A 26,908-nucleotide genomic window follows, 5' to 3' on the forward strand; every position below is an offset into this window, starting at 1 on the left:
CACAGTAGGGCTTTCAACGCTCTCAGCCAGCGCACCTCCTCATCCTCACTGGCATTGAGGTCAGAGCAGAGGAAGGCGAGAGATTCAGTGTGTGTGAGCTTTTACCTGGAAATGTATGCGTTTTTGCTACATAGTTTGTGACTTTATATTTTCCATTGAGGTAACATCGTTTTAGCCTAGTCGGACTGATCATAGACCACATTGCGCATTGTGCTGTGGAGATGGTGAGTGTTCCGGACGCAGTTGTTCTTCAAGATGGGGAGACTGTAGTCGAGGAGCCAATGGGACCTGAGGACTGCAGCGAGATGGCGATGGAAGCTCGGTGTCGGGCTGGAGATGAGAAGGCTGACCGGTGGCGGTCTCTGGGAATCATATGGAGAAACGTTATCCTCATGGCCCTTCTGCACATCGGGGCGGTTTATTCCATCCTTGTTATCCCCAGAGCGAAGCCCCTTACCTGGGTCTGGTGTAAGTCTTATCTGCCGGAGATAACTTGCAGTGTGGAGACTACCACTCATAGCGTGCTTGTGCAACTTCTGGAAATTACCATTGCAGTCGGTCGGTGCAAGCAGATGCCACTGAAAACGTGATGAGATGCATGTTATATGTAGCCTACCCGACTCCCAAAGTGTATGCTATTTATGTTAACACATTTATGAGTAAACAAAGGAGATGCCAGCACTATAAATAATGATTAGTATTGCGCCTGTGAATTGAATTACTCCTTAATGCACCTGTGAATGGAATTTGACCTAAAAAAAAGGCATATTGTGTTTTTTCAATGTTATAGAGCAGAGTAACCTGTCTTCTTACTCTGTAACCAACTATTTTAGAGACAGTAATTCCTCTGATTTCATAACTGGAAAGGTATTGTCATAGACGTTTAATTCACGTAAGCAAATGTGTAGATTTTTTACATATTTTTTTGTTGTGAGAGCTTTCAGTGAGATAATTGAGATGACAACTGAACATCTTGAACAGATTGTTCCTTCAAAATGTAGTGGCGTCAAGTACGCACCATGTCAGAAACAGCAGGCATCTTGTTTTATAAGGGTTTCTAAATTAAACCTGTTTAAACGATTAAGTGAGAAAGTGTGTTGATGACCTAAAACATGAATATATGGTAGGTAATATCCGAAACGAATTAAAAATAATCATTAAAAATCAAGTGTTATCATCTACCAAATTACCATGTTATAATTATTAGCTACATCATAATTTTGCGCTATTAAGATATTAATTGATGGATAACCATAATCTGTCATTTTTTTTTTTTCTTGGAAAACGTTGAAGCTGAACCATGTCCAGTCACAGTGTGTCTGTACCACTCTGGGTGGGTGTTTACCATGCCCCAGTCACAGTGTGTCCGGCCCTGTATGGGCAGTGTCTGGACCACTCTGGGTGGGTGTTTACCATGCCCCAGTCAGTCATCACAGTGATGCACTGTTCCTGGAATCAATTCCACAGAGGCATCAGACAGCACAGCTCTCCAAGTGGAACCCTTTTCATTAGTCTAGTCATTAATCGTTTGAACAGGAGGGACACTATTTATAGCTGCACAGCCTCCGGTCTATGAGCCTTCATTATTCAAAAGCACAATTTTTTTGTGGAACTGGGTGCCAAACAGGGAGATTTGGATGAGCATAAACTCTCAGCCTGGTATCCACCTGTAACATTTACTAACCTGCTCGCCCTGCTGCTATCCTGGACCAGGCCTCTCTTGTAAAATAAATGTAATCTCAGTGAGACTAACCCAGATAGATGAATGTCAAATAAACGAGAGGAATGTGTTTTTTAAAGATGAAACTGTTGTGTGCTCAGGTGTGTAACAGGAGGGTATTCACCTATATGTTTATTCATATTTTTTTCATGACTGTCGTGTCTTCTGGTGTGTTGTTGTTGCAGCCTATGTGTGTTTCATCGTGACAGCCCTGGGGGTGACAGCAGGGGCCCATCGGCTGTGGAGCCACCGCTCCTACAGGGCCAAGCTTCCTCTCAGAGTCTTCCTCGCAGCAGCCAACTCCATGGCCTTCCAGGTTAGTTCATGTCCTCCATCCCTCTCTCTCCCTCCGAACTGTTGACATCCCCTGAAGATATGTGTTAATTAGTTCAGGTGGGAGTCACTCATTAGAGAACCTTCATAAAGCACAGGGGATAAATATACAACTTCAATGTAGTATCGTATTGCTGGTCTTTCTGCCCTTTCAGACACATAAAAGACATCAGAGTTTTTGAAATACATTTCTAAAACAGGTAGATATTAATTGTTTAATATCTGTACTTCAACAAATCAAAAGCTATTTCTTCCGAAGTCTCTCTGCGGCTCTGTTGCGTCATGTCAGCATTACCTCTGAGGAAAGGACCAAAACACAACCCAACAGACAAACTGGCAGCTATAAACCTGAGCTGAGTTTCTTCCCTCAGGAACACATGACCCCATTTGAGTTTCAGCTTAATGAATTTAATGAAGTGGCTGACCGTTGTGCTCTAAGTCTCCTCCCAGGACCTGACATATATTACACCACTGGTTTCTAAAGCAGGGAAACAATGGCTGCTGTGGGAAGTCTCCTGGACAGAAAGAATAGTGGTGTCGTCATGACTACCCAGGTGCACTGTGAGATACTTTTCTAGAATAGCAAACTGTAGATGATGTCATGTCTCTCTTTCACAAATAAATCATGAATGTCCACCAGAAACTGAATGTCCTCTTTATGTAAAACTTGCCTGAATGCAGGATTCAAAATGTTCACTTCGCACATTTTCACACATCGTTTTCCTCCTCTCTTCCCCAGAATGACATCTATGAGTGGGCGAGAGACCACCGTGTGCACCACAAGTTCTCAGAGACAGATGCAGACCCCCACAATGCAACACGAGGCTTTTTCTTCGCTCACATTGGCTGGCTGTTTGTGCGTAAACACCGCGATGTCATCGAGAAGGGAAGAAAGCTGGACGTCACTGATCTCTTGGCTGACCCCGTGGTCCAGTTCCAGAGAAGGTGGGTCCACTGCCCCATTTCACATTGACCATTAGCCCTAGCTCAGGCCCTGTTTGATTGACCAGAACACAACACCCTAACTCTGCCCTTGTTTTACTGTAAGTTGAATACAGATATCACAAGTTACTCTGAATAAGAGCTAAGATATACTCTCCTCTCCTCTCTTCCCCTCTCGTCACCCCTCCTCTCCTCTCTTCCCTCTCACCTCCTTTCCCTTTCTACTATTTCATCCCAGGTATTATAAGACCTCAGTCCTGATCATGTGCTTCCTGGTTCCCACTGTGGTTCCCTGGTACTTTTGGGGTGAGACACTGTGGAACTCCTACTTCCTGGCATCCATCTTGCGTTACACGGTCTCGCTCAACGTCACCTGGCTGGTGAACAGCGCCGCCCACATGTACGGGAACCGGCCGTACGACCAGAACATCAGCCCCCGCGAGAACCGCTGGGTCACCTTCGGAGCCATCGGTGAGTCTGGCTATGACCTGTTATAACATGTTATAACTCCTGTACAATGTCTTATATTGTAGTGACTGATAATGTTGCTGTATCTAGGGTCACTCTTCATTACTGCTGTGACTTGTCTGATATATTGTCTGATGTTTTACGATTCAGATGAATGGACTGAAATGACTGGAACTGTATGCAAAATAATACATGACATTTGTACTTCCACTCCCCACCTATCCCCTATACACATACTCCTAGGTGAGGGTTTCCACAACTTCCACCACACTTTCCCCTTTGACTACTCGACCAGTGAGTTCGGCCTGCGCTTCAACCCCACCACCTGTTTTATCGACCTCATGTGCTGGATGAGCCTAGCCAGCAACCGCAAGAAAGCCTCCGTGGAAACAATACAGTCCAGGAAACTAAGGACAGGGGATGGGAGCTACGGAGCGGTCAACAGCACACAAGATAAAGAAGCATGAGTGGTGGTTCTCACTGAATCAAGTCGTGGTTGAGAAGTCCACGGTGAGACGTCAATATATTCTTCGACCGCCACTGCATTATGATTTCTCATCATGTTTCGTCTGCTATATTTTGTACTTTGTTCTTTTGGATCCCTGAATTCTACATTATGTTCTGACACAAAGGTGTCGTTTTTGACTCACTGGTTAGTTAATCCAAGGTTTAGTCTGGAAACCAAGACAACCAGAAACCTTTTCAAATCACAAAAATGGAGAAGGGTTTCTAGTGCAGGGTGACTGGTGGGGAGGCATTATAAAAGATGACTCCTGCATTCAGGATACACATGCTGTTTATTGTCAACGTTTTGGTTGTCGTGTCTTCAAAAAGGTCACCGACCGAAACGTGGACGGTAAATGTCAGTCACATGCAGAGGTAATGGTGTATGGGAGTTAACTTTATATGTTTCGACATGTTTACCAGAACGTGACGTAAGGGAGAGAGGAAAGGTCCCTGGTGTGTTCCCTCTAGCGTGGAAACTCACGTCACCTGTACCAAGTCCCCACCCCCCTTCCATCCTTCATCACATCGAGATGTCATTAGGCGGTGTGAAATAGGGCCGCTGGTTGCGGGGAACATTTATTTTATTCCCTTGCCTTACCATCAATCAGAATGTATCGCCTGTGATGTATAACTTGTCTGTTTCCCTCCACGTTCAGCTTGTCTGCGAGACACAGACATGCGGAATAAAGCAATGTCTAAGTAGACGTCTGAGAAGCAGATAGATGACTGAGGAGGTCAGATAGATGACTGAGGAGGTCAGATAGATGACTGAGGAGGTCAGATAGATGACTGAGGAGGTCAGATAGATGACTGAGGAGGTTAGATAGATGACTGAGGAGGTCAGATAGATGACTGAGGTCAGATAGATGACTGAGGAGGTCAGATAGATGACTGAGGAGGTCAGATAGATGACTGAGGAGGTCAGATAGATGACTGAGGAGGTCAGATAGATGACTGAGGAGTCAGACTGAGTGGATGAGTATTACTGGTCTCTGACTGATTCAGTCTTTAATGATCATAGATTCTCTGAAAGCATAGAGGTGAACTAACGGACCGTGGAAGAAGTGGCGGGTAGATATTCAATATATCAGTCAAAGCAAGGCCGTACTGCAGCTTCCATGGCGACGAATTAGTCGTTTAAAAAACGCTCGCAGGAACATTTCAGCGTTATCTACTCACTATGCTGAAAGTTCAGTCTCCACATTTACACGACACCACTACTCTCAGGTATACAACAGAAGTCGTTCGGTCACGATGTACTTCGTAGTGGGAGCGATTCAGATTTGAATTCAATACAAGACAGAACACGAGAAAAAGACGTGAGGTACGAGAGCATGTACCGAACTTTGATCTATCCCTTTGATGAATTGATTCCACTCTATTATTATGTGTAATGAGAGATAACATTACCATAGGACTTTTATTACTACTCTACTGTACTATATAGTATTGTTGAGAGATAAGCTCGTCTGTTATATGCCTGTGTTTTCCTCCCCCAGTGGTGGAATGACAGTATTTGTTTGTATTCTGTACCTGTCTTGTGTGGGTTTTATACTGTGTCGATATCAATAGCCTATATATTATTGATTTGGTTGTTTAGTTCTTATTGGACACACACATACAGTTGTGTTTTGCTAACCTTGTGGGGACACACAATTGATTCCCATTCAAAATCATATTTTCTCTAACCCTTACCCTAACCTTTAACCCCTAATCCTAATTCTAACCTTAACCCTAAACCCCTAGAAATAGCCTTTTTCCTTATGGGGACTAACAAAATGTCCCCAGTTGGTCCATTTTTTTCTTAGGTTACTATTCTTGTGAGAACCCCTGGTTAAACTCATACACACACAGTCTTGTATAACTAACCTTGTGGCGACACACAATTCAGCCCCATTCAAAATCATGTTTTCCCTAAACCCCTAACTTTACCTGAATCCCAAAACCTAGCCCTAAAACTAAACCTAGCTCCTAACCCTAATTCTAAACTTAACCCTAAACCCCCTAGAAATAGCATTTGACCTTGTGGGGACTAACAAAAGATCACCAGTTGGTCAAATGTTAATTTGTTTACTATTCTTGTGGGGACCAGATAAGTAAACACGTCCAGATGGTGGAGTTTCCTTTGTAGATGACTGGATCCGGCTGAGAGGATACATATGATTAAACTGATGTGTGGGTAACTGAATGTCTATAGAGTATCATCGTGCCATTATTGTAGCTTAGAGAAATGATTTAATACAGATGCTTTATGTGTGCGTTTGTTGACTTTGTGCCATGCGTTGGAGAGGGCTTTTCAATAATCAACTATAGTATAGGGGAGAGTGGGGTAAGTTGAGCCATTTTTGACATTCAGCATCACTCCATCAAGGGAAATATAGTATTGTTTCTAACAAAGATACCGACATACACTGAGTATACAAAACATTAAGAACACCTGCTCTTTCCATGACATAGACTGGCCAGGTGTATCCAGGTGAAAAGGTGCTGGTGCTGGGTTTTTCACACTCAATAGTTCCCCGTGTGTATCAAGAATGGTTCACCCGCAGTGGTCTAGAGCACTGCATCGCAGTGCTATGCTGCGCCACCAGAGTCTGGGTTCGCGCCCAGGCTCTGTCGCAGCCGGCCGCGACCGGGAGGTCCGTGGGGCGACGCACAATTGGCTTAGCGTCGTCCGGGTTAGGGAGGGTTTGGCCGGTAGGGATATCCTTGTCTCATCGCGCTCCAGCGACTCCTGTGGCGGGCCGGGCGCAGTGCGCGCTAACCGAGGGGGCGGGTGCACGGTGTTTCCTCCGACACATTGGTGCGGCTGGCTTCCGGGTTGGAGGCGCGCTGTGTTAAGAAGCAGTGCGGCTAGGTTGGGTTGTGCTTCGGAGGACGCATGACTTTCGACCTTCGTCTCTCCCGAGCCCGTACGGGAGTTGTAGCGATGAGACAAGATAGTAATTACTAGCGATTGGATACCACGAAAAATTGGGGAGAAAAGGGGGATAAAAATTTAAAAAAAAAAAAAAAAAAAAAAAAAAAAAAATGGTTCACCACCCAAACGACATCAAGCCAACTTGACACAACTGGGGGAAGCACTGGAGTCAACATGGGCCAGCATCCCTGTGGAACGTTTTTGACAGCTTGTAGAGTCCATGCCCTAACGAATTGAGGCTGTTCTGAGGGCAAAAGTGGGGGTAAGGATATTGTGTATCTATGGAAAAATCTGAATTCATTTTAAACATTAGTTTTGAAAGCAAAGCTTGTCCAAAAAAAGTGGTATCTTGACACAACTTACCCTGAGTATGAGGTAAGTTGAGCCGCGGAACAGGGTAAATTAAGCCGTCTACAAACTTCTGTACTGAATTAAATATGACCACTACCTTTTTAAAACCATTGTCTTTTAATCATTTTAAGCAGATTTGAACACAGGCTTAACACTTAACAAAGACTTTGTACTTTAAAAAAACAAACACTTTTAACATAAGCCAAGCCCTGTTGTTACCTCATATCCCAGTGATAATGTCCTGCGTTACGCCTGGGACCAAACATTTCAATTGGCTCAACTTACTCCATAGCCATTAGCTCAACTTGCCATTGGCTCAATTTACCCCATTGCCATTGGCTCAACTTCCTCCAAGGCAAACATTTTCATGCTGGTTTAGGACCTCATATTGAAGCTTAGAGAGACCCTAACTGATGTATAGAACAATCTTTAAATGATCTACTTTGGCTTAGATACAAGCATAATTAAACCTCTAACACAATAAATTCATTTGACCTGGTGAAAATGTGTTTTTTGGACCTAACTTGCTCACCACTTTTTCCATTTGGTTACTTCCTTCAGACTTCATGAAACGATGACCTCTTCCTAAACATTGGGTCCAATGATACATTTTGTGTATGGTTTTCGAGAACCTTAACGCAAATCTTCCCCGTGTTTATGTTTATTGTCTGGAAAAGCAGCTGATGTCCCTCCCAAGTCCTCTGAGGATGGAGTAACGTTTGTGTGCATTTTATTTTTCATTTCAAGTACAGAAGATCTATTATGGTTTTACTCTATACCCATTGGCAACATGCCAACATAACACGATTCCATTATAATAGCATAGTATGCATTAGCATAATTGAATACAGCAGAAACCCACATACTTGGGAGACGCACCACAAGTGGCCTGCTCTCACGTCACACAGGCTATAGTGTAGGATAGGACAGCTTGCGTGCTGAAAACAAGAGGCGTACTGCTATTACTCTTTCCTACGGAGCATGGAAAAGATGTCACGGGGTTGACAGGTCAATACATTCCATTCAATGGGAAAAGATGTGTCACGGGGTTGACAGGTCAATACATTGCATTCAATGGGAAAATACGTGTCACGGGGTTGACGTGTCAATACATTGCATTCAATGGGAAAATACGTGTCACGGGGTTGACGTGTCAATACATTGCATTCAATGGGAAAAGACGTGTCACGGGGTTGACACGTCAATACATTGCATTCAATGGTAAAAGATGTGTCACGGGGTTGACGCGTCAATACATTGCATTCAGTGGGATGATTGTCACAAGGATGATGCTTATGTCAATCCATTCCAGTCAATGGGAATAGATGAGTGTCAACCAGTTGACGCTTATGTCAATGTATTGCGTTCAATGGGAAAAGGTGTTGTCACAGGTTTGATGCGTATGTCAATACATTGCATTCAATGGTAAAAGAGGAGTGTGACAGGGTTGACATATGTCAATACATTTATATTCAATGGGAAGAGAGCCACAAGGATGATGCTTATGTCAATCCATTCCAGTCAATGGGAAAAGACGAGTGTCAACAAATTGATGTTTATGTAAATAAATTCCAGTCAATGGGAAAATATGAAATGACGAGACTCACAGACAGACATACATGTCTCTTTCTCTCTCTCTATTCTCTAATCCCCCTCTACCTCTCTCTCCTCTTTGATTCACTCTGTCTCTTTCTCTCAAGCTCTTCTTTACCTCCCTCCCCCTTCTTGTACCACCTATCTTTCCCTGCTTCTCTCTCTTTCTCCCTTTCTCTCTCCTATCTCTTCCCCCCCCCCTCCTTGACCCTCTCCATCTTCCCTCCTCTCATCTCTCTCTCTCTCTGTCAGTTGACTCTCCCGCTCCCCTCCCTCCTTCACCCTCTCTATTTCTCTCCCTCCTTCATTCCATCGCTGCACCTCTTCTCAATGGGTCGCAATGGGTTGTGCGCAAGGACGGTTAGCTAGCGCAATTGCAGACCACGGGTGCGTCATGGTTATATGAGGGCTGTAGGAAATGCTTTCCTCTATGGAAGAAAGGCCTTGTTCTCTTGGGAACAAAGTTTTCACTGTTGAAGAGTTCCTTTCACATGGTCCGGCTTGCAAAAATATACATCTCACACTCATGGTTATGGGCTTAAAAAATAAGACAACGGTACCATGTCAGATATAGAGTTGAAATGTATTCAATTATGAGTTTTCATCCCAATATTGTACATCATATACACATCACAGAAGACTGAAATAGAACAAAACCGTTCAACATAAAAACACTGGATTTTCATCAGTCTTTATTCATTATGAAAAATATTAATGACATTCCACCCATGAAGCCAAAGAGGGTGCTTTTGGTCATTGACTGCAGGAAAGGGCTACATAGGGTTATGTCTAGGGCTAGGGTTGAGACAAAATGTAGAGATGAAGCAAAAGTTTAGGGTTAGGGTCAGGGTTGAAGCATAAGGTTTGAGCAAGTAGTAGATATGAAGCTAGGGTTAGGGTTGATGTAAACTAAAGTAGCAGGTGTTTAATAAATGCCTAAGCGAGGTTGAATATAGGTGAAAAGGAAGCTAGGTTGAATATACTACATCCCTGAAAACTGTCTGCCTGTCTATCTGTCGGTGTCTGTCTGTCTGTTATTCTGTCTGTCTGTGTCTTTCTGTCTGTCTGTGCGTTTTTCACCAATTTATCCATTGCAGCTGTATCACCCAACTTTTTTGACTGGAATGCAATGTATAGACTTGTGCGCGAATACCCTCGATGCATATTTATGTGTCAAATATCCTGTCTGTGGAAGAGGGAGAGGAAAAGAGAGATGAGAAGATGGGGAGGGAGGGAAAGAAGGAGAGAGAATGGAGGGGGGAGTAGGGAGAAAGGGAGAGGGTGAAGGAGGGAGGGGGGAAGAGAAAGAAGGGAGGGGAGAGATAGTCAACAGACAGAGGTGGGAGAGAGATGAGAGGAAGGGAGGGGGTAGGAGAAAGAAAGAGAGATAAAAGAGAGGGAGGGAGAGAAAGTAGGAGGGCGAGAGAGAGAAAGGGGGAGAGGGTGGAGGGGGTGTAAGAAGGGGAAGGGAGAGTAGAGGAGATAGAAAGAGATGGAGGCAAAGAGAAGGAGATAGAACGAGTGTATGTAGAGGTGTATGTATTGACATAACCATCAATTGGTTGACGCTCATCTTTTCCCATTTAATGCAATGTACTGAGATAAGCATCAATCTTGTGACCCTTATTTTCCCATTGAATGCAAAGTATTCATCTAGTGTGTCAATAGGTTGACACTCATTTTTTCCCCATTGACTGCAAATTATTGCTGAGCGATTAACCAAAATGTAGGTTATTTTTTCAGTTTTTAAACAACTCATTTTTTCCCCTGTGACCTGCTCCGTTTTTTCTAGAGATAAATCAGATCAAGTCCGAACTGTGCGATGTAGTACGGAGTTATATTTTCCTACAGGCCAATTTTATACATAGTTTAACGCAGAAAACATGGTAATTAACTACAATGACCATAATCCATTAGGCGCCGGTCTGTGTGCGGCACACCGGAGAGGGAGAGAAGAGACAGAAGACGCACATTCGAGAGGGATAGAGAGCAGTTGCTTCGGGAGGTATCTCTACCTGAAAATACATGATTTAAGTGACTGATAGTTGGTATACAGCAGTCATGAAAGTATACATTACTTACCTTGAAGAACTTCTAAAATAGTTATTTTGTCAGACAGCATAGGCAGCAGCTCTATAGAGATGAGATGATGACTTGCGCAACAACTGAAATATTTTATCAAAGTAAAGTAATGTGAAAAGATAGTTAATAAGTGATAAGCGGTAATGGGCAGTCACTACCATCATGGGACTTTTATTAATTGTTTTATTCTGTGTTACAGCATTCAACCCACATAATGCATAGTGCATTTAATGTTTCTTTTTTAATAATCGAACCGACCTCAAAAAGCACTAATCGCTCCGTACTACTGTAAATGTATTGACATAAGCGTCTATCCTGTGACACACATCTTTTCCCATTGAATGCAATGTATTGACATCACAGGATGTTGTTGGCAATTTAATTGGGGAGAATGGGCTTGTGGTAATGACTGGAGCAGAATCAGTGGAATGGTATCAAATACACCAAACACACGGTTTCCAGGTGTTTGATGCCATTCCATCTGCTCCGTTCCGGACATGGTTATGAGCCATTCTCCCCTCAGCAGCCTCCTGTGATTAACATAAGCATCAATTGGTTGAGAGACATCTTTTCTCATTGAATGCAATGTATTGACATAAAGCATTAATTGGTTGACAATCATTTCCCCCCCATTGAATGCAATGTCTTGACAGAAGAGTCAGTTGGTTAACCTTTCATTTTCCCATTGACTGCAATGTATTGACATTTTGAAGCAGATAATGGGCTGATAACAGAGAGAGGATCACCCATGACCTGGTGGGGACTGCACTTTCTATCACACTATCTTTGGATTTAGTGCTCTCTAGCACGTGTTTATCCGGCCCGTTTTGTCTTGGTGGCGGTTCAGATTGGCCTTGATTGCAACGTCCACATTATTTTTTTTTTAACCAATCATAGACGTCTATGTTTGGTTCAGATTTGGTCCGGTTTCAACGTCCCTAGACGTCCGGTCCGGACCGACTTGTATTTGGCCCAAACAGACGTCTATAATTGATTCAGATTTGGTCCAGTCCTGACGGCCTTGATTTGGCCCAAACATAGACGTTTATGATTGGTTCAGATTTGGTCCAATCATAGACATCTGTTTTTCATAAGTTTGGACAGCACAGGACGGTACATTACAGTAGTTATGAAAAGTAGAGTATAGTACAGTACAATAAAGACGGGTAAAGTATAGTTCAGTACAGTATAATGTACTGTATTTTACCCTTTTTATCTGTTTTTTTAAACACACCATTTGGCTTTACAGCTGTGTGTGTGTGTGTGTGACATTAACAAAATGGTTCTCATTGGTTGCAGGTATTTCATAGCTATTGAAGATGAGAAGATAACACCTCTGAGTTCAGAATACAAGTAAGGACTATTAATAACGTAGCTACTGAACTAAACTGTACTGTATTCTACTGAATTAAACTTTACCGTAACTCTACTATGCTCAACTGAACTGTGTCTACTGTAGCGTGCTGTTATAAATTGTGAAATTTAGCCTAGACATCTATAATTCGTTCAGATTTGGTCTGGTCTGGCCAAATGTGTACTTGTTTGGGTGCGCTCTTTAGAATAATACCCAGCATGCTTTGCAAGTGTTTGTTTTTACATTTACACGTCGGTCATTTAGCAGACGCTCTTAACCACAGCGACTTACAGTTAGTGTATCCAAATAAGGTAGACCTCTTTTCAACTTTCATTCAGAACCAAAAATGAACCTTTTTTCAACGTAATTTTTCTCACTGGGGACTATGACTGATAACAAAAACTGCGTGTTTCAGTCAAATATGAAATGAGAAGACATAATATAAATCCAACAGGCGCCGGCTGACAACGAGGTATTTCACGTTTGTGGCTGACGATTAAACAGAGAGACCGATAATATTGGGATTGGTGAAGCCAGTTAGTGAAGGTATCTTCCAGGGGCCTGTTGCACAAAAGTAGAATTAAGACATCCGGGATAAATGACTCAGCTGAGCTCAATGAAGCCAAAACATGTGCGTCCAGGCTTAATTGGTTGCACAAAGACCAAGCCAGGATGAGCAGACACGGATTCATTAAGCCAGGTGAAACCAATCCTGGATAGGTGCGCGCTCACGGCTCACTCAAATAGACCCCGCCACAGATCACAGATTAACTGATTTACCATGGCAACTAGAGCCGCGTACTTTTCCCCGTCGGAAGCACAAATCCTCATGGAGGCATACGAGGAGGTAAAATATATAATTAAGAAGAAAGGCAACACCGCCACAGTGATAAAGCAAAGAGAAAAAGCGTGGCAAAGTATTGCAGACCGCCTGAATGCGTAAGTAGTGCACAATTACACACTCACCGCTCCGCAGAAACATCACAATTACAATTCAAATATTTAATTCACATCTCCAAAAATGCAGTTGTACTGTAATTATGAAACGGTTAAATTTTTAATTGAAATGCACTGCAGATATGAGTGAAATTGTGTAAAGTAACTCCATCACACTGTATAAAGCTATGATAAATTTTTTGATATTTTTACTGAAAACAAGACAAAAATACCAAGTAATTTTTTGCAGTGTGACTCCATTAAATGTGTGTGTGTGTGTGTGTGTAGATTAAACATGAACGGGCCAAAACGGACATGGCAGCAGGTCAAAATCAAATACAAGAACATTCTGCAGAATGGTATGGTCCCTGACTAATATTTAACAAAGCACAAGCATATATTGTACCCAGAAGGTGCCTGCTCACACATTGTCTGTACTGTTTTAGCAGTGAAAAAGAATACCCACAGACAAGGCACGGGTCACCAAAGGCTGACCTTACCCCAGCAGAGGACATGGCCTTGGAGCTAAATAAAGGCAGGCCCGTCTTAGAGGGGATCCCTGGGGGGAAAGAGACGAGCATAGGTTCCTCCCAAGATGCCACCCGCTTCATTCAAGGTATGTCCTTCCATCTCTACATGGGATACAACCACATTCATATTGAATCAATTTGGACTGTCTGACTTTGGTTTACCTATTGCCTTGCAGTGTCTGGCAGCACTGTGTTCCTGTTAGAGCCACCAGCACAAGCACCAGACGATGCTGATCCAGTGAGTACTCCATCAAAGGCATACTGTAGGCCTGGCATGTCTTGTCTACTAGCTTCAATATGAATCCGATTAAATGTGATAGGGTGAAGGCCCCAGTGCAGCAGCAACAGCACATGATGGAGACGATGATGAGGAGGAGACCATCTCTCTGGATTCCAGAAGGCATGAGGTATCATGTTAAGACTGTGAAAGTACTATTTACTCTACAATGGTGAGGAGTCCTCATCAAAATCAAAAAATCTAATTTATTTTACAGGACCCAGATGCTATACAGTGGGAAAACCAGCCTGGCAACATAGTGCGTATTAATAAAAGGACACCACATCCTGCCAAATTCCAGCTGCGCTAATTGTATTGTGTTCACAGAGCTCACAAGCTATCAGAAAGTTGTATGGCAACCACCTCCGGCGCCAAATAGAACTGGCAGACATAGACATTCAGTACAAGAAGAAAAAGATGGAAAATCTTGCACTGGAGTCCGAAATAAAAAAGAGGACAATTAGGAAACTGGACCTTGAAATAAAAAAACTTGAGAGGGAGGTGAGATATGCCTTCAATGTACACTGTATGCTAACTGTAACACAAATGTATTAATCATTATTTTTCTTTCCTCCCCCAGCTCCAAGAAGATGACACAGCTCAAAATAAAAATTAGGTATATTCTCGTAAAGTCAAGTGAGCCATGACATATGAGCTCTTATTGTGAGCACACAGGACGGTGGCATCTTTCTAAGGTTTTTTTTATTTTCCCAGCAATCAGTACAACCAAGTCATCGTTATAAGGCATCGCCCTCTTTTGCCCACCCCCCCAGCACCAGGTGTGGCCACTAGCCTATATGAAGGCCCAAAATTGTGTGTTCCTTTCTGCTCTGACAATGGCATGCCCATTCGTGCGAGATGTGGTGGATGAAGAAGCACTTGTGCTGAGGAGAGCCTTCAGGCGAGAAAGGGTCTTCAGGGACCGGTTGGACCCACTGGCCTTCCCTGATGACCATCTATATGAAAGATACAGGTTTTCTGCAGATGGCATCAGGTATCTATGCAGACTACTGGGTCCCAGGATTAAGCACCACACTGCACGGAGCCATGCACTGAGTGTGGAGCAAATGGTTTGTGTGGCCTTGCGCTTTTTTGCTAGTGGAGCCTTCCTGTACTCAGTGGGGGATGCAGAACAGCTGAACAAGGCCACAATTTGCCGCACAATAAGGAGTGTGTGTCTGGCTATCAAAGCATTAGCAGATGTCTTCATCTCCTTCCCTGGCCACAGAAGACTCTGTGACATCAAAGAGGAGTTCTATAGGATTGCAGGTAAGAGGATCTACAAATTACAGGACAACTGTTAACACATAGTAGGATACTCATTACTTTGTGTGACAGGTTTCCCCAATGTCATTGGTGCAGTGGACTGCACACACATAAGGATAAAAGCCCCCTCAGGTGCCCATGAGGCCGATTTTGTGAATAGGAAATCCTTTCACAGCATTAATGTTCAGGTGAACATAACTTTTTGATATTGTCCATTGACGAACACTCTGCATTGCCAGTGATGTGCATTGATTGGTGTAATATTCCTCATCTTATGATTTCAGATGGTCTGCAATGCTGACTGTGTGATCAGCAATGTTGTGGCAAAATGGCCTGGCTCAGTCCATGACTCCAGAATCTTTCGGGCCTCTGAAATCTATCAGTGCCTATCACAAGGTAAGCCACACAACCCCTATTTATAACCATCATGGCTGTGTCAAGAATATCACTGTGTTTGAGGTAGTAATGATGAGATTTTGTGTTGACAGGTGAATTCTCTGGTGTGTTGCTGGGAGACAGGGGGTATGGCTGCCAGCCTTTTCTCCTGACACCTTTCACAGACCCCCAGGAAGCACAGCAGGCCTACAACCATGCCCATGCCAGGACCAGGGCCAGAGTTGAAATGACCTTTGGCCTCCTGAAGGCACGCTTTCACTGCCTTCACAAATTAAGGGTCAGCCCTGTTAGGGCATGTGATATTACTGTGGCTTGTGCTGTCCTCCACAATGTGGCCTGCCTGAGGAAGGAGAGGGCCCCCAGAGTGCCACCAGCCATGGACTGGGACAATCCGGCAATCTTCCCTGATGACGACAGTGGTCGGCTGCTGAGGGACCAATATGTGTTGAATTATTTTAGTTAGTATGTGTGCTTTCAATTTTGGTTAAATATGTCCTGCGGTGGCAGAGGAATTTGGGTTTTTTTGGGTTCGTTTTTTGACGAATTTGGCCTCTTATGATGTTTGTGCGGTATACTGTGTGTAATACAAGGCTGCAGGGAGGCTACTGCATCCATTCATTTGTCTGTTCAGTTGATGTGTATGGATTTGTCCTGCATTTATTTTAGTGTGCAGACATGCAGGGTGTGTTATATACAGACCTTTGAATGTGTATGTATCATTTTGTATAATATGCTTGGATTCTGTGCTTTCCATCTTGTAGAGTCACTGTGACTTCAGTTTCGAAAGGAGCTGATGGTTTACCTGCTTTGTTTTGTCCTTATTCAATAAAGGAACATAATGTTACACATTGTGTTTTTATATTCATATGGAATGTGTATTTGTTTATATGACAGAGTACTAGGGCCACACTGAAGAAAAAGGATAAAGTCATAAATTTATGAGGCTGGTTCTTTCTGCAGAAAAGCTACATATTGTTTTTACAGTTTTGATACTTATGACAATGTGATACTTAATATTCTGGCACATCAGCATGTCTTTGTTTATGAAACCATACTGAAGTACAATTTCACGAAATGCCCCACATCTGTCATTTTAACAACTGTCCTCCTTTAAAACAACTGGTTACAATATTATGACTTGTGTTTTTTTCCCCTCTGTGGCCCTAATATTCTATCATTTTATATATAGCCTTATAGTCTATGGGAAACTGTAAATTATCTAATGATAGCAACATCTAAAAATCATTTTTTATCCAAAATCATTGAAATTAATGATCACAAACGTTTAAATAATAACAGTGGGTCTAGTTATATGTGATAACAATGTATAGTGAGCAGTGAAATAACTATTGGTTTCCATTTGTGGTGACTGCTGACTGACATTAGGGATGAGATTAAATAGATCCTGGAATTTAGCCTGGTCTGGAGCAGGCTAGCTCCACAGAATAAATCTCCATGGTAATTTATACCATAACATATCCTCCTGCCCCCTATCCATCTTTAGTGCAACCGGATTACGGATCAATTGAGCCAGGATCACCAAGATATCCTGGCTTAATCCCTTATCCTAGTTTTGTGCAACAGGCCCCAGGTTCAGGTTGTGGGGAACAATAAAAGAAAACACTTGTCTGGGAAATTGAACTGTTGTCACTCACCTACATGTGAAGCTGTCTCTGTTGTGGAAGCATCATGTCAGAAATGACATGACAGCATATTGACAGGGTGTTAAATTCCAATTCCCAGCACTAGAATGGAAAGCGTTGCATGTTAGCTACGTCGTATTTATTCAAGGCTATGCCCGAGAATGTCAGTTAATTCAAGGTTATTATAAGTGCAATCATTTATGACTGCCTTATGAGAACTAATTATTGTAGCAGCTAGCAGGCTATTGGAGTAGACTACTAGCCCAAGCAGTTCAGTCCTCTTCAATTGAAGCCTACCCCCGGAAGAGGTGACTGCAGTCTTTTACGTTGTAAAATTCAGGGAACGCATCATTGTGTTTTTCTTTTGTAGATCTTACTTTGTCTTGGTCTCATTATTCGGAAGTGTGGCATCTGAACATAATTCCTGTGCTTCTATTTTGAGTTACAGTAATTCCCTCAAACACACACAAAACAACTCAGGATAGGTTCTACCCGTTTTGCCTCAGTTGGTTCTAAAACAGTCCTACCTCCTTCATTTCCTGTCTTACCGTTGACAAACAGTGGAGAAGTTTGAAACTGTCTTTGTATACAGGAGACACCATGAGGAAGTGCAGTCCCTGGACGTTTCTTCCTGCCATGTACTCTCTCTTCACAGCTGCTGGACTCTGGGTAGTGTAAGTACACGTTTTTTTATCTGTTCTTTAAACACGATGTTTTTGCTATCTCACACACCATTTGGCTTTACAGCTGTGTGTGTGTGACATTAACAAAATGGTTCTCATTGGTTGCAGGTATTTCATAGCTATTGAAGATGAGAAGATAACACCTCTGAGTTCAGAATACAAGTAAGGACTATTAATAACGTAGCAATATGTTATTCCAGTTATGACCACGCACCAGTTTCTAAATATTACATGTATTTTTTTCACAGGCGATCTGGCCCTAAATCCCCTCCATTTATAAGGTACAGTACACACACCCTATACTAGTACCAACCTTACTGGTTACCAATCTTTACCTAGGTTTTGTGATTCCTGTCAATACAATTGTATCTTTCTCTCTCCCACCATCTTCCCCTTCTCTCTCAGCTTTGCAGGCAATGCTCCCCCGGCCAGTTGTGTATTTAGCCAGGTCATGAACCTGGCTGCCTTCGTAGGTAAGACTGATGCATGTTCTTCTGTTTATCTCCTGTATGAACATGGAAACATAGTCAACATTGACCACTGAACCAAAAATAAAATGGCAGGACAGAGACAACGGGATTTACATTATAAAATGGGGAAGTGCTGTCTATTGCTTGGCATGCATTTAGTCAGTAGTTCCAATGGCAGACCATGTAGTGCTCATTACAAACAGTTGTTGAGGATGTTAGTATTGAGTTCGAACAAAAGCCTGCACATCCTGTGGGTTCCCAGGACCAGGAATGAAATGGTTAGAGACCACCAGACCAGAGATAGATCCCTTACGGGTCTTTTCCTTTCAGGGTTCATCATTGGTGTCCTCAGATACCTGCAGCTGAAGCCCCAGGTCCACAAACCCTGGCTCAACATCAGCAGTCTGGTGGCCCTGTCCCTGGCCTGCTTCGGCATGACACTGGTGGGAAACTTCCAGGTAGGAGTCACTGACCCTGTCCTACACTTCCCCCTAACTCCTAGACTGTCACTGGCCTGCCTACTGACACAACTCCTAGCCCCTACCGCCCAAACCCAAGACATTTGGGAACCACTGATAAAATAGCCAAAAACCTCAACCTGGTTTGCAGTGATAATCAGATGTTTGCCAGAGGTTGTAGGGTCACAGTAAACATGAAACAGATAAGAGCCATGTCTGTTTTGTCTTTGGTCCAGTTGTCAAATAACGAGGAGCTCCACAACATTGGGACGTACATGACGTTTGGCCTGGGAACGTTGTTCTGCTGGGTTCAATCTGTCATCACCCTGAAAGTCAACCTTAGGAACGAGGGTCGGAGGGCAGGCATCCCTCGCTTTCTGCTGTCTGGGGCCCTCACCGCCTGCATGCTTTTTTGTATCCTTCCTCTGGCTTGCACCAGGGACTCACCCTCGTCACTTAGCAGACGCTTTTACGAAGTTACTTACGACACAGTTAGTATAATATTATGGGTATGTGGGCTGGATACAGCTGTAGAGGTGGAAACCTTGCTTTCACTTATTCAACAGTTCGATCAGTGTTTACCTCAAAGGAAGCTAGGAATTCTATGTTTTGTATAGTGTTTGATACTTAACTCCCCCGGTTCAGACATTGCCCTGATTGTGCAGCGTCTTCCCATGCATGCGGCGCGAGCGCAGTGGGCGCTGGTCATGTTCTTTCTCTGAGCTTCCTCGCAACCTTCGCCATCGAGTTCAGACACTGCCGCTTTGAGATCGTCTGCACCGACAACCGCGACCCGCCTCTCAGCCTGTCAGAAACCTTCTCAGCGGTGTCCGAGTACCAGTCGGACCAGCTATAGCTTTGGAGTACTACAAAAAAACAGTTAAGTTGCCTGTGGTTGTGTCAGTTGTTGGGGGGGGGGGGGGGGGGTGTGTACAAATGTACATGAAGTCAAGGGCTCCAGTGGGTCTCTGAGTTAGTCAACCACTACTGCATGTCTGATCGTAATAACCAGTGAATGACCATCTACTACTACTGTACTTCGAGGTGATCTTTCCATAAGCAACTTTTGTCATCTCATCAGCAGGGGTGTTCACTAAAAGATGCTAAACGATTTCATTGAAGATATGAACATGGTTGTTTATCATGTAGCTGTGAGTTATAGGAGAACTCATGTCTCAGATTAATAGTGACACCATACCTCACTGACTTTCAGATGAATGTAGCTAAGTCCTCAAAATGTGGGAGTCATCACCCTCTCCCATTTTTGATTCTACCCGACATGAGGTGTTCTGCTGCGTTCGCTCTCTTTCCTGTCTACCTCTATTTTCAACCTCTTAAGACAGACCGTTTGTGGAAGTCTCAGCCTCTGAAGACTAGTACAGTAGTATTACTTTTTAGGTCATCACCCAGGTACAATGATGCCATTCTGAACCATCACTGTTGCGCACATTAAACAATCTTTTTCAGTGTTCTCTCCATTGCATGTGATTTAGTACAATTGGCTTTGTCATTCGAGCATAACTGACACATGCATATCAGTGTTGTACTGCTGTTTGTTAGAACATTAAATAATTTTACACAATAAAACCTGTCTTTGCATTCTGATTAATGCACTGTATAGGATTGGGCTATACTCAACATGTTTCCAAATGTGACTCACAATGGAAACAAAAACACAGTACAGAAATGTAATACTCAAACTTCCAAGTTCAATTAGCATGATTTTGACCACATTAGTTAAATACAAATAAAGTGAACAACTTAAATATGTTTTTTATTTAAAATGCTTAAAAAAGGCGAAAGAAACCCTGGGAGGTCCCTTAAAATGTGCAGTCTGCAGACTGGTACGACTCTTGGTGCCCACCCGGTGTGTAGCCTAGATACCCGACTGTTTCTGTGTTCAACAACGCTACAATGTTACCTGGCTAACCCAACGACATGTTCGCTAGAGCAGAAACAGACTGGCACCCAGGCTCCCCTTTTAGTGCGCTCCCAAAATCCTTGGATCAATGGCCGACCCTCCCATTCCCCTTGGACAAACAGTTCTTATGAGAGTGGCCCGGTTCAATTTCGGTTAGTAGCTTCTTCCCATAGCCCACTCCCCTTCAGTCTGTAAGGACCAGATAGGGGAAAGCAATAGCTCCACCTGGCTCTCCAATAGGCTTAAAAAGGAGCGTCAATCACTTTGCTTTTACCATTCCAGTCCTTTGATAAGACCCAAGGGGCACCAGGTGCTAGGGGAAGAGGCTAGGGAACATGATTGAACGGGGCTAGTGAGGAAGTGTTCTCCCTCTCTCTAGCGGTGTTCCGATTCTCTCCCAAGTGTACGCTCATTACTCCCCCTCATGCATTTAAAAACAAAAAGGTGTTAGATATATGGCGAAACCTCCCATGCGTACACTTATCCAGTACCTTTACATCCACAAGGGGGGAGTCAATGAGTGCACACTGAAGAGGAAAAGGGCAGAATTCGAACGGCAGCATCTCTCCCCTCCCCTCCAGTATTAAACGCCGCCCGTCACTTCTAGTTGGCTGAAAGTTGTAATGAGGTTATAGTGTGACCTCTCCTCCTCCGTCAGCTCCATGTTCCCCGGCCGCACCACCACCGCCACGTTCACACCCGCATCCTCCGCTGCCTTGGCCTCTGCAGGGAAGAACAAAAACACAAATATCCTCCTCTCGATCATGTTCCCTGAGTCACACTAAGATCCCAGTACAGCATGCTCACCCAAGTCCCAGTAACGGTGTAACAGAGGCACTAACCCTTGGTTGTAAGCTAAGCTAACAACCTACACAACAAAGGAAGGTAGAACATTAAGGTGATTGTGGGGCCAGCCTGAGGCAGCCGTGTGGCTCTCCATGCGATGGCATCTGCTTCCCCTCAGGGTAGGGTGACCACATTTAAAAATACCCAAATCGATGAGTTTGAGGGACATTCGCACCCCTCCACTAATGTAACCCATTGAATATCATTATACAAAACGCATCCTCCAACTGCAACGTCTGCCTATGAAATTAGTATTTGTAATACCCTCAAAACACCAAGTCAGGCTACCTAATATCTAAAATGGACAATTCTTCACGTTTTATGGTGAAATATCCAAACTGCATGCCAATCATTTGATCTCAAATTGGTTTCATGGGAATATTCATTTAGATCTTCTTGAATTACTGTTTCGTGAGAAAATGAGAGAAGATGGTGTTACACTATATAAGCCTTCGTTTTTCCCCCAATCAAAATCCCATTCTGCCTTATGGCTGTGGAGTTTTGACCGCATTGGATTTATTTTAATTTTAAATGTACTATTCAGCTAACCATTCTAAAATCTCAAGAAATTAGTAACAGTAACGTTATACTATGCTATTATATTTGGTTATATAGAATACTAATTCAACCGTGTGATCTTCCGAGACATTGATATGTCAGCTTTGATCCAACTTGACTAGATGAGCACCACTAAGAAGTGGCGGAGTGACACTGCTCCTGCAGCACTACACCTTCTCCCGCTAGCCTACTCTTTTGGTGATGAAAAAAATAAAATACACCACATGTGGCTGTTTTATGAAAATCTGGGAATGTGTGGCCAAGGAAACATTTCTGGTTGGTCTCAGAGAATGTATAACAGTTAGGAAGGTAGACTTAAAAATGGGATTGAGTGAAGTAATAGAAAATATGATGAATGAGCAACTAATGAGCATAGAGCCTCACTAGTTTGACGAAGTCACCTTATAGCCCATCTTTCAGTCTAATACAGCTGTGGACTTACTCTTCATCAGCTTTTTGTAAGTAATTAGGCCTAACTGTCCTCTCTGAGTTTAGCTGGAATTTAGCCCGAAAGGATTTGAGAAATGTCATTGGTTGACATTGGCCTGTGTCTCGTCTTGCACAGAATATCAGATCTCAACAACGATTGGAGAAGTGTTCAACACCCCTGTACCAAATCCTAATGATATAGGCCTACATCTTCCATAAGCCTAACTGCAAGAGACCGGTTCGAATGAAAAACAGGACAAATGTTTAAAAAAAACACAAAAAAATTGAAATTTGTTCGAATTTGTTCTGCACTAAAGCAGTGCTAGCTACATGGCTTCAGTTATCAAAATCTGGTAAACGTATCATCTTCCTTCATGTTACCCAGTAGGTTATTGAGAACATGCGTGTCCATAAAACAGTCCATAACATAGGAAAATAAATACAAGTTAAAATATGCCCATTTGATATTCTATAAGCAGCATATGCACTTGTCTAATGCAGGCTGGGTTGTTGTAGTTCAGGACAAGCCCCTTTGACAAATTCCACTGTGGAATTCAGAGTCATAGCTAAGTTTGGCAAAGCTTCTGAGGCTGATCCTGCTAGGTAGAAAGGCTCTGGCCCAAACAACATGTAAAGAGCATTCACCATTGAACTCATTTGCCTGCTACAACACTTACCCCGTGTGATATCTGTCAGGAACATGATTTCCTCAGACAGGCAGCCCATTCTCTCTGCAATTCTCTCATAGCTCTTACTTTCTACTTTAGCGCCCATGTTGGTGTCAAAGTGGCCATCAAATAGCTGAAAGGATAGAGACAATCTGAAGTTAGCTGGGAGTAGGACTACAAAAATCCGGTAAATTTCCCAAAAATTCCAATGTTTTCCAGAAATCCTGGTTGGAGGATTCCCCGATTTCCTGCTTATCCCCTCCTGATTCAAGGAATCTTCCGACTGGGATTTCTGGAAAAGTCACTGGAATTTTGCAACTCTAGCCGGGAGTGTATTACAATTAGGGATGTGACAAATTGACAATTTTCCTTAACGTTTAAACTGTTATTTTCTCTCTCGATTAATAAAAAAAAAAAAATTGCATGTGAATTCACAAGGCAAAATATTGTGCTGCATATGACTGCTAGGGGGAAATGCAGTTCCATCTACCGCAGTCATGGCTACTCCGTTCCCTAATCACAGTGCTTTAAGGTCTGTTGTTGGGGGGCCTGCGCTGCTGCCAGCACCAGGTTGGGTCTCACAGTGCGTCCCTTTCAGATGGTTAAGCATTGCACCTGTACTACAATTACTGTAGGCCTACCTCAATTCCACAGCGCAAAGTTTGCATTTCACCACCTTCTTATATAGCATTGCAATACAGGACGCTGCTGTCGCTTGGCTTTCTCTGCCATTTTTCCAATGATGATGATGTAGTGGTGGAGAGTCGACTCCAAAATAATCAATTCCTTGACAGCTTGCACTTTCAATTCCTATTTCTGAGTGTCAAGACTCAGTATTTTTGGAACGGAGGAGACTGATTTGTTGCCGTACCCTACTTCCGAGAACACAAAACACCCGCATCTTTCATAGCAAGCTAGCAAGGGAAAGAGAGGGGAGGGGCACAGTATAGGCAGGTCAGCCACCAGGCAGACACTCAGAACCATGCACTTGGCCTAGCTATTGGTAATTAAAACCTGTATCTCGGAACTTTAGTAAAGCAGGGCCTATCATCAATGAACAGGCTAGGATATTCTACACACAACAGACCGAAGACTGAACACACTCGCATCATTAGCAAAGAGAAGGAGGTGAGCCAGGGGAGGGGGCAGGAGGCAGAAAGAACCGTGCACATATGTCTTGGTAACCTGTATCTCACATATTCACTAAAGTTCCTCTTCCTCCCTGGTTTTATTTAAAATTACACAAATTTCCCCAGGCCTTTATAGCCTATCGTCTAGTTAGGCTATAACACGGAAAATACAAATTGTGATAACTGCACTGTGATTCTAATTTTGTGAGACTGAGACCCCCCCCCACCACACATTGCTTTTTCGGTTGACTTTTTCTAAACGTTAACAATCCCAACTGCGTTTAAATATTCACACCCCTAATTACAATGAACCAGAGAGATGTGTGTTCTACACAGTTTATAAAGAGAAGAGTTCCTTACATCTAGGACGTCTCCCTCTACAGAGTATCCAAACAGTAGTTTCTGGGCTTCCACGCTGCCAGAGGAGTAGATATAGACCTTCAGGCCCTGCCGTCTCCACCTCCTGATGGATGGAACCACGTCCTGGTACACCCTGGTACACACACACACATATATATTAGTAATACTGTCTGGATAAGTCAACAGGACTCCAGACAATGATGGTCTGAAGGTGACATTTGGAATAAATGCAGCAGTACAATAGGACTTGATCCTCTCACAGGCGGTTTAGAAACCACATTCCTGCAGGGGGGGAAAAAATAATATCTTGCAATCTGTGCACACATACAGTTGTGGCCAAATATATTGGCACCCTTGCATTTCCCTTAAATAATTCCCCATTTCGTCTAAAATAAGTTGAACTGGAAAATAAACCAACGACATATGGCAACGTAATATAGAGCGTATCCACACCTCATCATTTTACGTAAGTATGGGCTCGTTCAGTTCAAAAGTGTTGCACCGTTTCCATTACTCAAATGACAGGCTGGCAAGAATCTATCCAAATTTCAACCCCAAGTGTTTGTGATTCAGTGACTGTTTTGGTCATGCCAATCTCTGAGCGGCTTTTTGGGACCCTATGAGACATTTTAACATACATGTAACAAAAGTTGACCCCAATCTGCTCACTGCCATTTTTCATCTACCATCTTTAAAATGTGTAATGTTACCACCCATCAATAGTATTTGCCTCACTTCTCGCTCACAGTCTTACTATCTTTATCATGCTGCTGCTCCCCCTATGCTCTTTACCTGACTCCCTTTCAAAGGTCTAGAAATGTTTACGTTTTGTGCTCGTAGTAAGCAATCACTCCCTTATTACAGACTACAATTGATCTATAACTGGGCTAATAATGCACTAACTAGCAAAGGATTTGAACAAAATGTGCACATGTGGCTACATGCAGCTCTCGCTTTAATCTCAAAACAAGCTCATCTACTCATGCTGTAAACACAGTCCAGTTCAACGTAAATGGCACATCCATATATGGCAATGTTCTACTTGCATATAGGCCTACTGCAGCTCTGATTGTTTATGCCGCACCGGTCTGTGTACACTAGAGTACGGGCGGAGTCATGCGTGTCAATGCAATAGAATCCTACTCTGATGTGTTCTGCCTAGAATAAAATCGTTTGCATAGTTTGTTTTGGTATGTTGCATTGAAAGTGGCTAATATTGCGTTGATTCGATCACAATTGCCACAGTAAAGGGAAACGTTGATAGTGTTAACAGGGAAAACTCTAGAACAGTGGTCACCAACATTTGAGTCAAAATCTACCACTTTTTATTTAAACATGACTTTAAAAAAACATAACCCTATGCAACATTAACTAATTAAAAACAGAACTGTAGCAATGAGGTTTGTGCAGCAAGTTATACATTCTCACCACATATTAGCTTTGCTTGAATTGCCCTGCCAATGCATTGTTGGTCAGGTCATTTTTAGGCTATATGATCACACCAGTAATAGATCGGTTGTTGTATTACTTGTGAAGCACAGCTGAGTAAACATATATTTAAATCATTTGCTTTTTATTCAAAAAAATATTGGGCTGATAGGGCCTGCATCTGATGGTCAGTCAGTGGAGGGAGAGCATTAGACTGAGGGTCCGCCTCTCAACATCTCTCCACTGACACTGACCAAAAAGGGACACAGTCTTCCAGCTGATGGCGAAACTCGAGTCACACCACATTATTTCTGCCTAATGCACAAATTCATGTTGTTACTCCTATGAACAGAGAATCCTATGAACAGAGAACAAAGAAAGACCCAAGCCGCTAATAACAACACAAGCCTATAGATACATTTTCCTACTCATACATTTCTGCTGCAGTGCTCGTTGTAGCGCTGAGTTGAAATAGGAAGAACGCACATTTTATGGCTTATAAAATTGTTGAATACAAAGTGTTGACAGTGCCGAGTAAGAACTTAAAACATGAACTCACTCATAAAAACAGCAGCTCTTTGCTGTATTCATTGACAGTCGCTCTCTCTAGTCATGGTTTTAAACATTTTGAAATCTCAC

General features: G+C 43.0%; 3 protein-coding genes, 1 long non-coding RNA gene and 1 pseudogene across 11 annotated transcripts in view; 3 read left to right on the forward strand and 2 right to left on the reverse strand.

Annotated features, from left to right (window-relative positions):
* The first annotated feature begins 12 nt into the window (after positions 1 to 12).
* On the forward strand, positions 13 to 7,348 carry LOC139543741 (stearoyl-CoA desaturase 5-like). The gene is made up of 5 exons (XM_071350117.1): positions 13 to 468; positions 1,906 to 2,036; positions 2,793 to 2,998; positions 3,234 to 3,466; positions 3,707 to 7,348. Exons 1-5 carry the CDS (start codon positions 222 to 224, stop codon positions 3,928 to 3,930), a joined length of 1,041 nt encoding a protein of 346 aa, XP_071206218.1. The 5' UTR covers positions 13 to 221; the 3' UTR covers positions 3,931 to 7,348.
* LOC139543748 (uncharacterized) lies at positions 1,824 to 17,977 on the reverse strand. Its single transcript, XR_011668755.1, has 3 exons — positions 17,867 to 17,977; positions 17,331 to 17,420; positions 1,824 to 2,087 (listed from the first exon to the last, which is right to left on the reverse strand). It is a non-coding gene; the product is annotated as an uncharacterized lncRNA (long non-coding RNA).
* On the forward strand, positions 12,752 to 16,540 carry LOC139543739 (putative nuclease HARBI1). 7 transcript variants are annotated; one of them, XR_011668753.1, is made up of 10 exons: positions 12,752 to 13,565; positions 13,653 to 13,822; positions 13,913 to 13,974; positions 14,057 to 14,143; positions 14,231 to 14,272; positions 14,341 to 14,514; positions 14,594 to 14,629; positions 14,728 to 15,282; positions 15,564 to 15,675; positions 15,768 to 16,540. XR_011668753.1 is itself a non-coding variant. In XM_071350116.1 (10 exons), the coding sequence occupies exons 7-10, from the start codon at positions 14,811 to 14,813 to the stop codon at positions 16,136 to 16,138; spliced, it is 1,071 nt and encodes a 356-aa protein (XP_071206217.1). In that variant the 5' UTR covers positions 12,753 to 13,822; positions 13,913 to 13,974; positions 14,057 to 14,143; positions 14,231 to 14,272; positions 14,341 to 14,514; positions 14,594 to 14,629; positions 14,728 to 14,810; the 3' UTR covers positions 16,139 to 16,540. The 7 variants fall into 7 exon arrangements, 6 of the variants coding, with proteins under 6 accessions (XP_071206217.1, XP_071206216.1, XP_071206213.1 ...); XM_071350116.1 differs by adding an exon at positions 15,352 to 15,467 and having other exon boundaries at positions 12,753 to 13,822; XM_071350115.1 differs by adding an exon at positions 15,352 to 15,467 and having other exon boundaries at positions 12,753 to 13,822; positions 14,057 to 14,272.
* On the forward strand, positions 17,873 to 20,516 carry LOC139543744 (transmembrane protein 150C-like; annotated as a pseudogene).
* Positions 20,517 to 20,686: 170 nt separating this feature from the next.
* Positions 20,687 to 26,908, reverse strand: part of LOC139543743 (enolase-phosphatase E1) — a 28,994-nt gene continuing 22,772 nt past the window's right edge. For both annotated transcript variants that reach the window (XM_071350121.1, XM_071350120.1), the window contains exons 4-6: positions 24,842 to 24,974; positions 23,361 to 23,484; positions 20,687 to 21,573 (exon numbers count right to left, since the gene is read on the reverse strand). In XM_071350121.1, coding sequence (XP_071206222.1) covers positions 21,434 to 21,573; positions 23,361 to 23,484; positions 24,842 to 24,974 — 397 coding nt within the window. In that variant the 3' untranslated portion in view covers positions 20,687 to 21,433. The remainder of the gene's footprint in view (positions 21,574 to 23,360; positions 23,485 to 24,841; positions 24,975 to 26,908) is intronic.

This window comes from Salvelinus alpinus, chromosome 18 (assembly GCF_045679555.1).
Source record: "Salvelinus alpinus chromosome 18, SLU_Salpinus.1, whole genome shotgun sequence".
In the NCBI taxonomy this organism is placed as follows: Eukaryota; Metazoa; Chordata; class Actinopteri; order Salmoniformes; family Salmonidae; genus Salvelinus; species Salvelinus alpinus.

Bases quoted from the DNA above. Each gene is read 5' to 3' on its own strand.
- LOC139543741 (XM_071350117.1), top strand. From the start codon at position 222: ATGGTGAGTGTTCCGGACGCAGTTGTTCTTCAAGATGGGGAGACTGTA. The intron at 469-1,905 runs GTAAGTCTTATC...TTGTTGTTGCAG, and splicing joins GCCCCTTACCTGGGTCTGGT to CCTATGTGTGTTTCATCGTG. The intron at 2,037-2,792 runs GTTAGTTCATGT...TCTCTTCCCCAG, and splicing joins CCAACTCCATGGCCTTCCAG to AATGACATCTATGAGTGGGC.
- LOC139543739 (XM_071350114.1), top strand. From the start codon at position 14,811: ATGAAGGCCCAAAATTGTGTGTTCCTTTCTGCTCTGACAATGGCATGC. The intron at 15,283-15,351 runs GTAAGAGGATCT...TTTGTGTGACAG, and splicing joins GGAGTTCTATAGGATTGCAG to GTTTCCCCAATGTCATTGGT. The intron at 15,676-15,767 runs GTAAGCCACACA...TTGTGTTGACAG, and splicing joins CTATCAGTGCCTATCACAAG to GTGAATTCTCTGGTGTGTTG.